Here is a 15,964-nt window from a genome sequence, read left to right as displayed (position 1 = left end):
GGCCGATTCGGTGAAGTGGTTGACGATTTTTGTCATGTCTCCTTGGCTGTGAGAATCTACGCTGACACCATTTGGGCACAAGAACTCACAAATTAGGACTTTGGATGGTGCTCCATGTCTGCAATTGGAAGAGTTTCTCAGAGTAATAATAATAATAATTGTTTTTTTTTAAGCTCTCACAATGTGCCAGGTGCTGTACTAAGCTCTGGGGTGGATACAAGCAAATCAGTTGGACACAGTTCCTGTCCCAAAAGGGGCTCACAGTCTTCATCCCCATTTTACAGATGAGGGAACTGAGGCATGGAGAAGTAAAGTGACTTGCTCAAGGCCACACAGAAGAATCCAAGTCTATCCTAACACCTGTATCCCAGTTTCTCCTTGCACCCTCCAGCATGGCTGAACAAAACAAATTGAACAGGACCAGGCCCATAACCCAGGCCTTCTCTACCCCGCTGGCGATGGGTAGTGGATGAGACAGGGCACCCCCAGTTCTGAACCAACCAGCCACACCGTCCCCAAGTAGTCTCAGAATCTTAGTGAACTTTTCAGGACATCCAAACTTCCTAAGCATTTTCCAGAGTCCAGGTTTTCCGACGGTGTCGAGTGCTTTTGTGAGGTCTGTATAAAACACACAAAGATCCCGGGGCTGTTCCCTGCAATTTTTGCATAGCTGGCGTGCTGCGAAGATCATGTCCGTTTGACCGCGCTAGGATCGGAAGCCGTGTCGCGTTTCCGGTAGCTCTGGGTCGGCGATATCCTTAGAGAGTCGGTCCAGGAGGACCCTTCCTCGGGCTTTGCCAGCCACAGAGTGGAATGTGATGTCCCGACGAGTTTTGCCGCCTGATCTTTAACCCTTCCTCTCGAAGATGGCGATGAGGGTGGCCCCCCCGAGACCCCGGGCGGTCTCTGGGGCGGTCCGGATGACGAGGAAGCGTCCGTGTAGGTGTTGAAGCAGGTGTCTCCTCCAGGTTGTAGAGCATGTCAGATCCAGGTGCTGGGCCATTTCTCCCAGCTCCGACCGCCCTGGGCACTTCACTCCCCGGGGGACGTCTTCGCCAGTGGGTGATCTGCAGACCCGGCCCCAAACCGCTCTCTTCTCGTCTCGTGTCTGTTTCTGTCCACGGTGCCAAACCAGGCCCCGGGATGCTGGGAGGCTGCTGCCCATAGAGATTGTTTGGAGGGCAGGAGAGGGAAAGGGAGAGGAGGAGGGGGCTTCCTTGGTGAGATGGGAGGAAGGTGGGGGATCCAGGCATTTTAGAGATGAAACCCTAGCAGGCTTCGCTGACCCTGTTTATGGCCCAGGGTGGCAGCATCAGGTAATCGTCCTGCTTGAAGGCCTTAAACAGCTGGATGGCGGGCGGCTGGGTCGGGGTCTGGGCCGGAGGCCGCTTGTCCCCCCCGCCCTCCGGCTCCAGGTTGGTGTCCGGCGGCTGCCGACCCCCGGCCTTGTCCAGGAGGGGCTCCTGGGTGGAGCCAGGCCCTGGGAAGAAGCAGTAGTCTCCCACCTGCTGGAGGAGGACGAGCCCCAGGCCGTCGGGGTTAAACATGACGTTGTGCTGGGGGTCTCCCGGACTCCTCCCCGGGGGGCGATCGACCGACACGAGGGGGCCCTGGCTCAGACCCGGAGGGTGCTCCACGTAGTCCTCCGGGGCCGACGGCTGGGAGACCGGGGGGACCGCGGACTCAGACAGCGGGCTCTGGCCTGGGCTGCCGAGCGAGCCGGGCAGAGGGACCACAAGAGCGGCGGGTTGCAGACCCCCGAGCTTGGCCGCCGGTGCCAGAATCAGATCCTTGGCCGTGACGTACTTGTTCCCCTCTGCCCAGGAGCGGGACCCTCTGGGGACAGCTGGTGGCGTCACCCGGATCTCCTCGCTGCCGGGGGGCTCGCCCGGCCTGGCAGATAGAGGCCGTGGGGGCCTAGCCTGAGCCGGGAGCGGAGCCTGCTGACGGTGCAGCGTGGCCACTGGGCTCGGGCTAGCGGCCCGTTCCTCCGGGAAGCCGGCCTCTTCCGCCATGGCTCCAGTGCCAGGATGGGACTGGCCATCCTGGGGCAGACATAAGTAGTCCAGGGACCCCAGATCCAGCTTGGTGCTGAGCTGGCCCGGGCGGGGCTCCGGCCCTTGGAGAACGGTGGGCAGGGAGCCCTTGTGGGGCTCGTGGAGGTAGGGTCCGTTGAAGTCAAAGCCGACTGAGGGTGCCGCGGAGGGACCGGTGGGCTCCAAGCCAGCCTGTGGGGCGGCCTGGCAGAGAGGGAGGGCAGTGGTCTCGCTGGGTTCTTGGCTAGGGAACGGTTGGTTCAGATCTTCGGGGACCACTGCAGTGAGGGACGACACCTCGCTCTTCTCCTCTGAGCCCCCGGGAGTCCCCCTGAGAGGAAAACGAGGGAAGTGAGACAGGAGGGCTTGCCTGAGAGTTGTTCTGGAGGTGAAAGTCAAGCTTCGTGCCCTCAGTGGAGAGTGGCCCTGGGCAAAACGGGGGCGACCTGCACATCCAGACCCCAAGTTGGGGTCAACCAGAGGAGCCCAGGTAGAGGGAGTCCTTGAGGGGGGGAGGAGGAAAAGTAACAGAGACCCATTCGGGCTCCCCATTGATCTAACCAGGTTCGGCCAGACACAGACTTCCCCTTGAGTCCTGAATCCCCAGCCCCAAAATTGGGCCAGGAGAGCAACTGTGAGATTAAGTCAAGCAGCGTGGCTCAGTGGAAAGAGCACGGGCTTGGGAGTCAGAGGTTAATAATAATAATAATAATGTTGGTATTTGTTATGTGCTTACTATGTGCAGAGCACTGTTCTAAGCGCTGGGGTAGATACTGGGTAATCACATTGCCCCACGTGAGGCTCACAGTCTTAAACCCCATTTTACAGATGAGGGAACTGAGGCACAGAGAAGTGAAGTGACTTGCCCACAGTCACAGCTGTGGTGGCAGAGGCGGAATTCGAACCCATGACCGCTGACTCCCAAGCCCGGGCTCTTGCCACTGAGCCACGCTGCTTCTCTATGGGTTCTAATCCCGGCTCTGCCACTTGTCAGCTGTGTGACTTTGGGCAAGTCACTTCACTTCTCTGTGCTTCAGTTCCCTCATCTGTAAAATGGGGATGAAGACTGTGAGCCCCACTGGGACGATCCGATTAGCTTGTATCTATCCCAGCGCCGAGAACAGCGTTTGGCACATAGTAAGCGCTTAACAAATACCATCATCATCATCATCTTATATCCCCCCCAGCGCTTAAAACAGTGCTTTGCACATAGTAAGCACTTAACAAATGCCATCATTGTTATCATTATTATCATGGGTGGGGCATTCCAGGGACACTGCAATCAGGGACAAAAAGGACAACTACTCCAAGGAGTTAGTAAAACCCATTGGCAACCCAGAACAGGGGAGGAGACGTGGTAGGGAGGGGAGAGCTGCTGGGGAGGGGAGTTTCCCCAAATTCAATGTTCCATTGGTCCGATTTGGCTCTGCGGAGCTGGGGCAGAAGGGAAGATTCAGAAAGTGGCCCTGCAGATGCAGGAAAGCAGAAGGCCCCAAACCCCCCATCCCTGCTCCCCTTGGGACCCTGCCCATCACTCACCCTTCCAGTTCTGAGATGCAGCCATTCGGCTCCCCCTTCCCCAAAGGACTCTCCTTGCTGAAGGCAGACAGGTTATTGGCCATCAGTGCCCCCCAGCCTCCGCTCTGAGGGAAGAAAGACACCATTCCAGAAGGTTCTGGGAAGGGAACGTGGGTAGCAGGGCAATTCTGTTCTGTTGTCCTCTCCCACGTGCTCAGCACAGTGCTCTGCACACAGTAAGTGCTCAATAAATTGTGCCCTAGTGGATAGAGCCCAAGTCTGAGAGTCAGAGGAGTTCAGTTCTAAGTCTGGCTCCACCACTTGTCTGCTGTGTGACCTTGGGCAAGTCACTTAAGTTCTCTGGGCCTCAGTTACCTCAGCTGTAAAATGGAGATAAGGAGTGTGAGCCCCATGGGGGACAAGGACTTTGTCCAACCTGATGAACTCGTATCTACCCCGGTGCTTAGAACAGTTCTTGGCACCTAGTAAGTGCTTAACAAGTACCATTAATATTATTATTGCAGAACTACCATCCTCCCTGCCTCGCAAGCCCATAACCCATAACCTCATCTTCCTCATTCAATCCATGTATTCAATGTCACCAAGTTCTGCTGTTTCAGTCTTCACAACGTAGCTGAAATCCGCCCCTTTCGCCTCCATCCAATCTGCTACCATGTTAATCCAAGCATTTATCCTCTCCCGCCTTTATTAGCATCAGACTCCTTGCTGGCTTCCTGTCTCTCCCTTCTCTGGTTCATACTTAAACTCTGCTGCCCTGGCAGTGGGATCGGGGATGGGCAGGAGGAGAATCCCCCAAGAGGAAGAGCAAAAGTCCCCTGCTGACTCCTGTCTGCCTCTGCCCAACCTACCGCCTTATAGGTCTGGAACAGATGGCTCTTACTGGGGTTCGGGATCTTTTCTTCCCACTTCTTCTTCAACCTGCAAAAAGGAGAAGCCGTTTTTGGTGGGAGAAGCTTCTTACCCCCCCGGTGGCTGGGGAATGGGACCCGGAGAGAAGGAGGGAGGCACCACTCTCACTGCCTGCCCCTGCCCTCACTCCCATATGCTGGAGCCCCGGGCTTGGTGCCAGGACTCCTGGGTTGTAAATGTGGCTCAGAGACGCAGACCCTCCCCGTCGCCATAAAATGAGGACAGTGATTTCTTTTCTGCCCCTGCCACCCACCCTGCCAACCCGCGGGCAGACCAGAGGGAACCCGTCTCCACCTCTCCGTTTCAAGTCGCAGGGGGCTGAGGCCTGAGCCCTGCCCTAGGCCGGGGAGGGACCCCCTCACAGGCACCTGCTTACCTGGTCCCATAAGTGTGGCAGCACCAGACTCCGAAGAAGAGCATGAGGATGAAGATCACCAGCATCAGGTAGAGGAACCAGGGAGGCAGCTCTTTGAAAAAGGAAATGCCGTTGGAGTGAGAGGAGGAGGAGGAAGAGGGTGGAATCTTAGGGGTCAACTCTTCTCTGTGACTCTTGGGGGGACTACCTGGCAGAGAGTGGGGGAGACGAGGATTGGGGTGGGACAGGCATCATTGAGCAAATTTCCGTTAGGAAATTCTGCGGTCTCTCTTGGGGCCCTGGGCCCTGCAGAGCCAGGGAAGACCCGGTGGGGGAGGGAAGACGTACCACTTTCAGTTTTCCATTGGACTTCGGAGCTCCACGAACTCCAGGTCCCTCTGTAGCCAAGCTCGGAGTGGACCTTGGCCCTCACCCTCGCGCTGTAGGTGGACGAAGGCTTCAGCTTATACAGCGGGATAGAAAACTGAAAGAGGCCACTGATCAGCTCTTCATTGGCTGCCTGGAGGAGGGGAGCAGGAGGAAGAACAAATCAGGGGAAGAAATCCGGGATTTCTCCCCACCTCAGGCCTCCCAATCCATCCATCAATTAATTGTGTCTACTGAGCTCTTTTTGTTTTGTGGTGTTCGTTAAGTATTTACTATGTACCAAGCACTGCTCTAAGAACTAAGATTCTAAACAGGCTGGTTATAGTTCCGGTCCCACATGAGCCTCACAATCTAAGTAGGAGGGAGAACTTAATGAAGGAGTTCTTACTCTGCGCAAGGTACTAGGAGGAGCTCTTATTGTGTACGAAACAATGAACTAAGTTAAGCACTTGGGAAGGGACAATAGGGTTGGGAAGGGACAATCCCTACCTTCGAGGTGCTTACAATCTTGTGGGTGGGGGAGATAGATGTTAAAATAAATTACAGGTAGGGGAAGCAACCGAGTATAAGGATCTGGATGAAATGCACTGTGGGTGGAGGTGGGGAGGGGGCAAGAGGGGGTCCGGTGGGAAGCTAACTGCTCCGCGGGTGAGAATTCCAGGGCCTAAGTGATGTGGAAGGGAGGGAGAGTAGGGTGGGGAGATTAGAGGTTAGTCAGGGAAGGCTTCCTGGAGGAGTTGTGATTTGAATAGGGTTTTGAAGATGGGAGAGCAGTGGCATGTCGGATGTGAAGGAGGTGGGAGCGCCGAGCAGGAGGGAGGGCGTGAGCAAGAGGTCAGTAATGGGAGAGACGGGACTGAGGCCCAGTGAGTACGTGTAACAGAGGAGCCAAGAGTACGAGCTGGATTGCAGGGGGAGAGGAGCGAGGATAGGTAGTGGGAAGAGTCGGTCCAACGCCTTAAAGGCGATGGTGAGGAGTTTCTGCTCGATGCAGAGAGAAATGGGGAACCACTGGAGGTTTTTGAGCAGAAAGGAGACATGCGCGTCTTTCCCAAGAGTCCCTGCTGGCTCTCAGGTTTCTCTGGAAACACCCCATCCTCGGCCCCGCCACTCCGTGGTGTACTGTGTACCCAGCGGCCTTGACTCTGCTGAATGCCAGCCTCCTTGACAGTCCCTACCTGCCCAGCCTCCCCTTGCCCCGTCAGCCTCCTTTCGGCTGGTGTCCCAGCTCCCTACTGGCTTCCAGCCCCCCAGCTCCACAGCTTCATCCCATCCCCAGCCTCTGATCCCTCCCCACCCCAACGGTCCCAGACCTTCCATGACTCGTTGTTCCTCCTGAGCTCCACTTGAAAGACCTGTCTGATGTTATAGGATATCTTCAGACTCTCCCATTCCAGCAGGTATTCATTGCTTTTTTTGGTCATCATGACGTTGAACGGCGCAGGCAGTTGAACTGGAAGACAAAAAGAAATCATGCCTGGGTGTCCCTCGCCCCCATCCCACGGGGTGCTGCTTGGGATCGAATCGGCGACCCTGATTGACCCAGGTCGGCGATAGTTGCCCGATCTGGTCACTGGAGGCGGGAATGGATGCTCCCCAGAGTCACCCCCTCACCGGCACACGCCGCAGTAGGGTCACCAATCCCCGCCTGCCCACCAATCGCCGAGGTGGGCAGTCATCTGGTTTGTTCTTGCTAGCGCCCAGCCTTCTCCACCTCGACTCGCACTGCCAAATTTGGTGGCAAAACGGCACCCGTGACTACGGGGAGCTGGAGGAAGGAGGGAATGGCCCATAGACTAGTGGACAGATGCCCAGGCCTAGGAGTCAGGAGACCTTGGTTCTAGGTCTGGCTCTGTTGCTTCCCTGCTGTGTGACCTTAGCTAAGTCACTTCACTTCTCTGTGCCTCAGTTTCCTCATCTGTAAAATTGGACAAAGTACCTGTTTTCCCTCCCTCATAGGGTGTGAGCCTGGTGTGGGACAGAAACTGAGTCAGATCTTATTACCTTGAACCTACTCCGCTGCTCAGCACACAGTTAGCACTTAATAAATCCCATCACTATTATTACAGGAAGGGACATGCTTAGCAACTGTAGAGATCTGACAAGCTCCACAAAGAACATTTACAAGGATCCTTATAATATCAATACATCAGGCTGCTTACTTTTGTAATTTCTGATACAAACAAAATTCCATTATAGGATGGGTAGAAAGTTGATCCTCACTCATCTCTTCCCCACTAACAGACACCCCCACCCAAATAATCCCTGGACCCAAGCTTATGTTCCCTGGTAATAATAATAATAATAATTTGTTAGTACTCAATATGTGCCAAGTATTTTACTAAGTGCTGGGGTAGATACAAAATAATCAGGTCAGACACATTTCCTGCCTGACATGAGGCTTAAGGGGAGAGAACAGGTTTTTAATCCCCATTTTACAGATGAGGAGACTGAGGCACAGAGAAGTTAAGTGTGTTGCTCAGGGTCAGGAAGCGGGTAAATGGCAGAGCTGAGATTAGAACCCAGGTTTCCAGACATCCAGGCCTGTCCTTCTGGCCCTCTGGTTTATAAACTATTCTGTCCTTCAGGTCCACCCAATCAAAGGAACTGGTGACTCGAGAGTGCGTGGTTCCCCAGTGGGCCTACTCAATGAACACTTTGGAAGTGAGCAAAGGCGGGAGGCTGGAGACTCCTTCTTCCTCCTCAGGCGCGAGATCTCTTCCCAGGGGCAGACTGGGAGGTGGGCTGAGGCGGAGAGCCACAGGGTAGGCCGCAGGGTGGCTGAAAGGGGAGGGTGTGCGAGAAACCGATAGGGCAAAGGGAGGGAAGGAGACCAGGATGGATGGAGTAAAGGCATTAGGAGAGGAAGTGATAGCTTCGTCCCCTCCCCCATCTCCTTCCACCTTCCTCCCTTGCCCAGGAGCTGTGCTGTGGCGGGTCGCCACTGCCCCTGTATGCCCATCTGGACAAAGTGGCACTCACTGTTGATATAACTGAGGATCTCTTTCTTCTCCTCCTGGGGCCGGACGGTCACGACGTAGTTGCTGTGCCTGTGGGGGTCGGTGACGAACACCTGGCAGTGCTGCAGGACCACACTGCTACTGGCCTTTTTCTGCGGCGGCTGCGACTCCGGGATGCATTCCTTCTCCCTGGGGACAGACGCCATGAAGGGAGGCCTCGCCCGGGGTGTCAGGAGCAGAACGGCAACAGATGCTTCCACCAGCAGGGTCGGGGAAGGGGGAGGTGGGGAGCTGGGGGCAGGAAGGTCGAGGGAGAGGGGCAGCCAGGAGGATGGAAGGGGAGATTGGTCACTCACTCGGCCCCCGGGCCCGGCTTGTAGAAGAGGCCGAAAGGGATGGAGTCGTAAACCGCGGCGTTCACTTCCCAACTGCAGCTGAGGAAGCTGGTCCCGTCAAAGTGGCACTGAAGGTTCCTGGGTTGAGCTTCGTCGCCTAGGGAGGGACAGGGTGACACTCCAGGGGACCTCTCAGTCCAGGATGGATGAATGGATGGATGGCTGTTCGGCAACCGGTGTTGGGGTGGAGGGGAAGCCTCCATGCTGCTTGAGAGGGAGCCCGGGTACCGGCTCCTGGGTCTCCAGGCTCACCCAGCCGTGGACGCTGAGCCCAACTGGGCCAGACTGGTTCTGTCTGGTGGAGCCCCGGCTCTGGAAGCCAGGTCCGAGTCTTTCCTCTGCTAGAGTGGGCCACACCGCTGAATGACTACACTCCGATTCAAAGTCACTATGACATTTCTGGTGTTCTTTATCAAATGTGAGCCACTCCTATGGTCCTTCTGGCCCTGGGACCCCTTTCTGACAATAGGACCCAAAGATACTCCCAGAAGCCATTTCCTGTTGCCCACGTGACATCTGTCTTCGTGGTGAGAATTAGTCCTTCTCCCATCCTTAACATTTCCCCTGCCCTTTCCCTCCAGTTCATCATGAACCTCTTGTCGCTGGACTCCTCTAAACCCCTTTCAACTAACAAGGTCTTTTCTGTCCCTGTGACTTGCTTGTAATTTCTCTGAGGTTTTTATCTCCTGAGCAGGAGGTCCCAAGTGGTGGAAAGTTACTCAGGGGTCCTGGGGTCTTCAACCCGTGGGGTTGCTTATGGGTTTGGAGAATGTTGTGAGTTTGGGGGAGGAGGGACAGGAGGATGGAGTCTAAACTGGGCCCAGAAGAGAGTGGAGAAGGTTGCTCCAGAATAATCAAAGATGGGAGGAAACCTGAGGTGAGGCCCCGGGGTCTCCTTGGAGTTTATAGAAAATTCCATCAGACCCCACCCTCCCCAGCACTACCCCGTCTCTGTCCCCAAAGTTACCTGCTTGTGACTGCCAGGTTTCCTCAGGACTCCATGCACTGGGGCGGCCAGAGAGGGCACTGCTTGGGGCGAGCCGTGTCCGAATTCTGGCCACGTAGGTGCTCCCGGGGATGAGGGTGTCGTTTAAGATCATCTGGGTTCTGTTTAAGATGTACCTGGATGAAGCATCCTGCCCATGGAGAGGTGGCTGCTGTTAGACCAGGGTCAGACCAGGGTTGGTGCCGGGGAGGAAGGTTGGCTGGGGTTGGGGGTTGCGGGGGGTGCTGAGGGTACATCTGTTCTTAGATTAGGTTGGGTCGGGTTGGGTTGACGGTTGACAGGCCTCGTTTCCTACCTCCCAAGAATCCCTCTGCCTCTTGTAGAGAACTTCGAACTCCAGATCCTGCAGTGGCATCTCAGTGCTGACATTCCAAGAGAGCAGAAAACCCTTCTCCCCAATGGACTTGACCTTGAGCTGCTTGGGGGCTGGAGGCTGGACTGATAGGTGAAAGGGCAGCAGACCATTTGTTATTAGATGGGATGGAGCAGGACCCAAGAAAGAGACCTCAGTTGAGGTCAGGGATCGGCTCTCTCCATGTTAATGGACCCTCCCACGCACTCAGGACAGTGCTCAGCACAGAGTCAGAAATCAGTAAATACTCTGGTAGATGGATGGATCGATTAGCTTGGCTTGAAGTCTGAGTCTAAGGCGGGGTAGGCACTGAGGCCCTGTCCCTCAGCAGAAGTGGTTGTGCTTCTGAGCGGCGCTTCTCGGCCACCTGCCTTGACCTCGGCTTTTGCTGGGACAACAGAACTAAGAGGCTGCCCATACCTGCAGCTCTTTACCTTCATCATCTACCGGTCACGATCCAAGTCTTGCCATTTCGTCCCCGTTAGACTGTCAGCTCCTTGCGGACAGGGAACGCATCTACCAACTCCGTAAGCTCTTTGCGGGCAGGGAATGCATCTGTTTATTATTATATTGTACATTCCTAAGTGCTTAGTACTTTGCTCTGCACACAGTAAGTGCTCAATCAGTGCGATTGACTGATTGTTATATGGTACTTTCCCAAGTGATTAGAATAGTGCTCTGCACACAGCGAGTACTCAGTAAATACAATTGATTGATCACTGGGTGATTGATTGATTTTGACCAGGACGGTGTGGGCCTGCCAAACTTCTCCAAGCTCTGCCCCTGGCCTGCTGTATGTTCTTGGGCAAGTCGTTGAACCTCTCTCAGGCTCTGATTCCTCACTTATAAAACACAGAAAATAATAACTGCCTCTCCCTACCTCTGAGACTATGAACTCCATGGGGGACAAGGGACGGGGTCCAATCTGACTACTTTGTGTCCACCCCGGTGCTTAGTATGTAGTAAGTGCTCGATCCATGACATAAATGCTTATTTCTTCCCTTCTAGATTATAAGCTTCTTGAGAGTAGGGAACATATGTCTTGCTTCCATTGTAATCAAACAATCAATGGTATTTATTGAGCACTTACTGTGTGCAGAGCACTGTGCCAAGTGACTGGGAGAGGACAATATAACAGAGTTGGTGGACATGTTCTCTGCCCACAAGGAGCTTACAGTCTAGTTGTAATAACTATGGTATTTGATAAGTGCCAAACACTGTACTAAGCACTGGGTTACATAAAAGATAATCAGTCCCCACATAGAGTTCACAGTTTAGGTAGGAGGGAGAACAGGTATTGAATCCCCAGTTTGCAGATGAGGTAACTGAGGCCCAGAGAAGTGAAGTGACTTGCTCAAGGTCACACAGCGGGTAAATTGTAAATCTCCCAAGGAATTAATGCAGTGCTCCAAACATAGTAGGTACCCAAGCAACACCATGGGTTGATCGACAGACCTCCTCAACTAATCCCAAGGGGAAAGAGAACCTGTGGCCAAACCACAGAAACTCCAGAATCAATGAGGGGGCTACTAATCATCCAGAACCTGTAAGTCAATGGTATGTATTGAGCGATTACTGTGTGCAGAACACTATACTAAGTGCTTGGGCGAGTACAATATGATAGAGTTGGTAGGTACATTTGCTGCCCACATTGAGCTTATGATGATCGGGAAAGTAGGCAATGGCAGGCAGCTGGACTCCAGGGTCTCCTGGGTCCCGGGCCAGGCTGGTGGGTGGGAACTCGGCCAATTTCCTGTAGCTCGGGTCCCAGGCCCCTTCCCCTCATCTGGGCTACCCAGGGAACTGCAGCCTGGGGATCCTGAACGGCCAAGGGAGGCCCCTAATATAATAAATCATAATTACGGTATTTGTTAAGCACTTACCACGTGCCAGACACTGTTCTAAGCACTGAGGTAGTTACAGGCAAATCGGGTCAGACACGGTCCTTGTCCCACATGGGGTTCAGAGCCTCAATACCTATTTTACAGATGAAGTAACTGAGGCACAGAGAAATGAAGTGACTTGCCCAAGGTCACACAACAGACAAGTGACGGAGCTGGGATTAGAACCCATGACCTTCTGACTCCCAGGCCCGTGCTCTATCCACTACACCATGCTGCTTCTCTACTACGCCATGCTGCCCCTCCCTCCTCACCGCTTCGGAAGAGATCGACGTTCAGCTCCGCCTTCAGCTCCCGGGTTGTCTGGAAAGAGTAGATGTCGACGGAGCTGCTGGTGAAGCTGGAGAAGTTCAGGACGCACTTCCAGGGCAGGCAAGAGGAATTGGCACAGTCTGGGATGATCGGGCCAGGATCCGGCTCACAGGGGATCTGATGGGGCGGATGGCTGGGGGAGAATGAGATCAAGGAGACCTCAGGGGTCGGGGTAGGGCTCCTTGATCACTCGCTTCCTCCGGGCCGATAGTCCTATCGGCTCATGGGGGCAGCCTCTGGGGCCGACAACACCCTGGGCATCGATTTACAGGTTGAACCATTTTATCGTCCCAGAAATGCATGGGGCACCTCCCCTGGGGTCATTTGAGACCATCATGGACTCCAGTCCATAATTCACGCTGCTGCCCGGATCATTTTTCTACAAAAACATTCAGTCCATGTTTCCCCACTCCTCGAGAATCTCCAGTGGTTGCCTATCCACCTCCGCACCAAACAGAAACTCCTCACCACTGGCTTTAAAGCTGTCAATCTCCTTGACACACACCCCCAACTCACCTTTCTGCTCTCCTACCAAGCCCACATACTCCTCTCCTTTAAAGCCCACCTACTTGCTGTACCTCCACCTCCTCTAATCTAGCTATTTTTTGCAGCTAATGGAAAAACAAGTTAAGGTCCCTGTCCTCAAGGCTTACAATCAACTGGGGGAAGACAGCCCCTTGTGGGCAGGGATTGTCTCTCTCTGTTGCTGAATTGTACTTTCCAAGTGCTTAGTCAGTACTCTGCACACAGTAAGCGCCCACTAAATACAACCGAATGAATGAATGACAGGACACAAATTAGATTGCAATTGCTGGGAACCTAGAGCTCAGAACTCCTAACGGGACTCTAGACACAGTATTTAAGAGCTACACATAAAGGGTGGGACAGTCGGGGAGGTGGCGATCTAAGAAGGCTTCCTGGAAGAGACTATTTCCAGAACAACTTTAAGGAAGGGGAGGGTAAGAGATGGATTGGCTAGACTGTAAACTCCTTCAGAGCAGCGGTGGTGTCTGCCCTCTCTGTTGTTCTCTTCCAAGCCCATCAGCAGAACCGGGATTAGAACCCAGGTCTATCTGACTCTCGGGCTGGACTTTATCCATTAGACCCTGCTACTCTCTCTGTCTCTCTCTCCGTCCCAGGGAAGGGCCGGTGGAGCCCGGACCCGATCTCGGCCTCTTTCTCTATTCTAACCTCAGGTCATCCGGGAGCAATTGTTTGGGACACTTACCCCATGGAGCTGTGGTAGAGGTTCATGGGGATGTAGCGGTGACTGTCCGTCTTTTCTGCCCAATGACAGACAATCTGGGTGGTAAAGTCATTGTGGCAGTGCAGGTTCTTCAACAGGAAGCTTTCTGGGAACCAGAGGGAAAAGCGGTTCCGACACCAGCGGCTCAAGAGGCTTGAACCCCCACCCTCCTCCAGTTCCCTGATCCCAGCCTACACCCACAAGAGACCTCCTCTCTCGGTCCTGGAAGGCCATGGAGGAAGGTGAGGGGAGTGTGGGCCTCCCTGGGAGAGGACAGTCTGCCTCAAATATTCCTTCCCTACCATCCCCATCACCCAGGGGGTGGACGAATAGGCAGGAGCGGCCCCTGACCATGAATCCTGGTACGGGATTGTGGTTTCTCTCGGTCGGAAACTCGACCACATTGTCAGAGTCCTTTTGGGGCGATAGCAACCAGGGAGATGTGGGTCCCCAAGAAGTTGACCCCAACAATATCCTTCGGCTAAGATCCTCTCAGAATTCCCCCAAAGGAGACACATCTTACTGCCTTGGAATTTAGAGAGACAAAATAAGGCTCCACTGAGGCCTGAAGAATCGGAAAGGTTATGGGTCTGGCCTCCCCGATGGTCTCTTTCCTCGGATTAAGTGGGCCATGGTCCACCTTCCCACTCACCCTCTGGGTCCCAGCCCCTTTCTCGGCCACGGAGGTTCCTATTGGAGGCCCTGTGGTGGATGACCAGGTAGGCCGGTGTGGTTTGTTGAGGGAGAGAGAAGAAGAGACTGAGAGAGATGAGGGGAGTGGGTGGTAGGCAGGGGATGGGAGAGAAGTGGAGAGAGGTTGGGCAGAAGATGGGGGAGAAACTCTCCTACCTTGATCTCCCTGGACCGCGGCAGCCCAGCACAGAGCGAGCAGGACAAGGGAGAGAGCTCTCGAGGGCGGCGCCATCGCTTTGCTCCAGCTGAGATCGGCAGCGGGACCGAGGGAGGGCCAAGGCGGAGTTTGCCTCCTGTGGGGGTCACTGGGCTGGCTGGCTCTTCTTGGGCCCCGCTCAGATGTCAGTGCCACCCGGGCTCCAAGATGTCTCCACCCCCACTTCCTCCAAGGGCACGGACTCTCCTCTCCAGGCTCTCCAATCCAGGTGCCCCTGGACAGAGGCAGATGACCCGGGACCTGGGGAGCAGAAGCACAGCACCATCACCAAATGGCAGGGTCCTCCCCAGCTGTGTCTTGGATGGGCAGCTGCGCAGCAGAAAATGGAAATCGAGAAGTCACTTGGCTCCGCTCCAGTGAGCCGGGGCTGGGTGGGGCAGGCCAGGTTACCCCGGCCCTCCTGCACTCAGGACCTAGAGGTTTTCAGACTCTTCAACCCCGAGCTGTCCCCTTCCCCCAGCTCTCGCCTGGCTGGGCCAGAGCCGCCTGATCCCTGGAAAAGGTGAAGGATGCTGCTGTGGATGGCTCTCACTTACCTGAGTTACCCGCACTTGTCAGCAATCCAGTGATCCCACACAATGCCCTTCTTCTCCTCAGTACCCTCACACGTTATACACACAAAGTTACCATACCCCCAAACTCCCACAGTTCACAGCTAAGCCCACGGATGTGTGAAAATACACACACACACACACACACACATACACATACACAAAACCTGTGGATGGGCAATCCACCTTAAGATTTCTTGAGGGAATTCCTGCACTCTTTGTCCTGGCCCAAATTAAAGTACCTCCTTCAGAGAGTGAAGGAGCTGTCTCTAGCTCCCAAAGCGGACCCGAGATCAGCATGGTAAGGGACATGGGTGTATGTGTGAGTGTGTGCGTGTGTGTGTATATGGATGTGTGAATGTGTGGAGGGGTATGTGTCTGTGGGAGAGCAGTAGCTCCCGCTCAAGGGCTCATTTTTCTGGGGCTCCACAGTACAAGAAGTCGAGCCCCACCTCAAGCCCCCTGGCTAAATTGAAAGAGGAGGTGGCATTTGCAGCTGTTTGTCCCCTTGGCAACTGAGACAACCACAAACTGCCACCCACCTGTCAGGGGAAGCGCCCAAACACTTGGGCTCTTCCCTCCCTGTTCAGTAAGGGATCCGGGTCCTCCCTTCACCCCCGACAACCCCCACCCCACTCTCGGGGCCCTCCCGCCCGGAGGCCCCGGCGGCTCAGACAGGCGTTGGGGCAGGCTGGAGGCCCGGCCCAGTTCTCCCGCACTTCCTCCTGCAGGGAGGAGATGAAGCCACGGAACATCTCCTCTTCCGCCCCGCCTCCCACTCCGCATTCCCAAGTCACACCTCAGATGCTGGCAAAAATCACCCCCAGGGGGCTCCTCCCGGCCCTGGAAGGAGCTCTTCCACCCGGGCCCATCTGGTCATCTGAGGCGCTGGAACAGCAGTGACCAGGAGCAGGTTCAGGACTTCCTTTTTTATCACCACCCCCCTCATGGCAGTTGGAATGACGTTACTGTTGAAGAGCGAGGGGCAGTGAAGAGGAAGTTTCAAACAATTGGCTAATTTCCGACCAAACTGCTTTCTGGAATTGAGAGTGGGCCTGAGAAAGAAGTCCGGAGAGAATTGGGGTCAGGTGTGATTCATCCCAGC

General features: G+C 54.8%; 1 protein-coding gene across 1 annotated transcript; it reads right to left on the bottom strand.

Annotated features, from left to right (window-relative positions):
* Positions 1-265: 265 nt before the first annotated feature.
* CSF2RB (colony stimulating factor 2 receptor subunit beta) lies at positions 266-15,763 on the bottom strand. Its single transcript, XM_029078495.1, has 14 exons — positions 15,659-15,763; positions 14,248-14,548; positions 13,381-13,504; positions 12,095-12,285; positions 9,883-10,025; positions 9,549-9,717; positions 8,543-8,678; positions 8,209-8,375; positions 6,540-6,679; positions 5,188-5,359; positions 4,861-4,951; positions 4,424-4,493; positions 3,576-3,679; positions 266-2,367 (listed from the first exon to the last, which is right to left on the bottom strand). Exons 2-14 carry the CDS (start codon positions 14,321-14,323, stop codon positions 1,269-1,271), a joined length of 2,682 nt encoding a protein of 893 aa, XP_028934328.1. The 5' UTR covers positions 14,324-14,548; positions 15,659-15,763; the 3' UTR covers positions 266-1,268.
* Between the last annotated feature and the right edge of the window lie 201 nt (positions 15,764-15,964).

Source organism: Ornithorhynchus anatinus, chromosome 14 (assembly GCF_004115215.2).
Source record: "Ornithorhynchus anatinus isolate Pmale09 chromosome 14, mOrnAna1.pri.v4, whole genome shotgun sequence".
Lineage (NCBI taxonomy): Eukaryota > Metazoa > Chordata > Mammalia > Monotremata > Ornithorhynchidae > Ornithorhynchus > Ornithorhynchus anatinus.
Note: the sequence above shows the minus strand (reverse complement) of the source record. Positions and strands in the feature narration are given on the sequence as shown.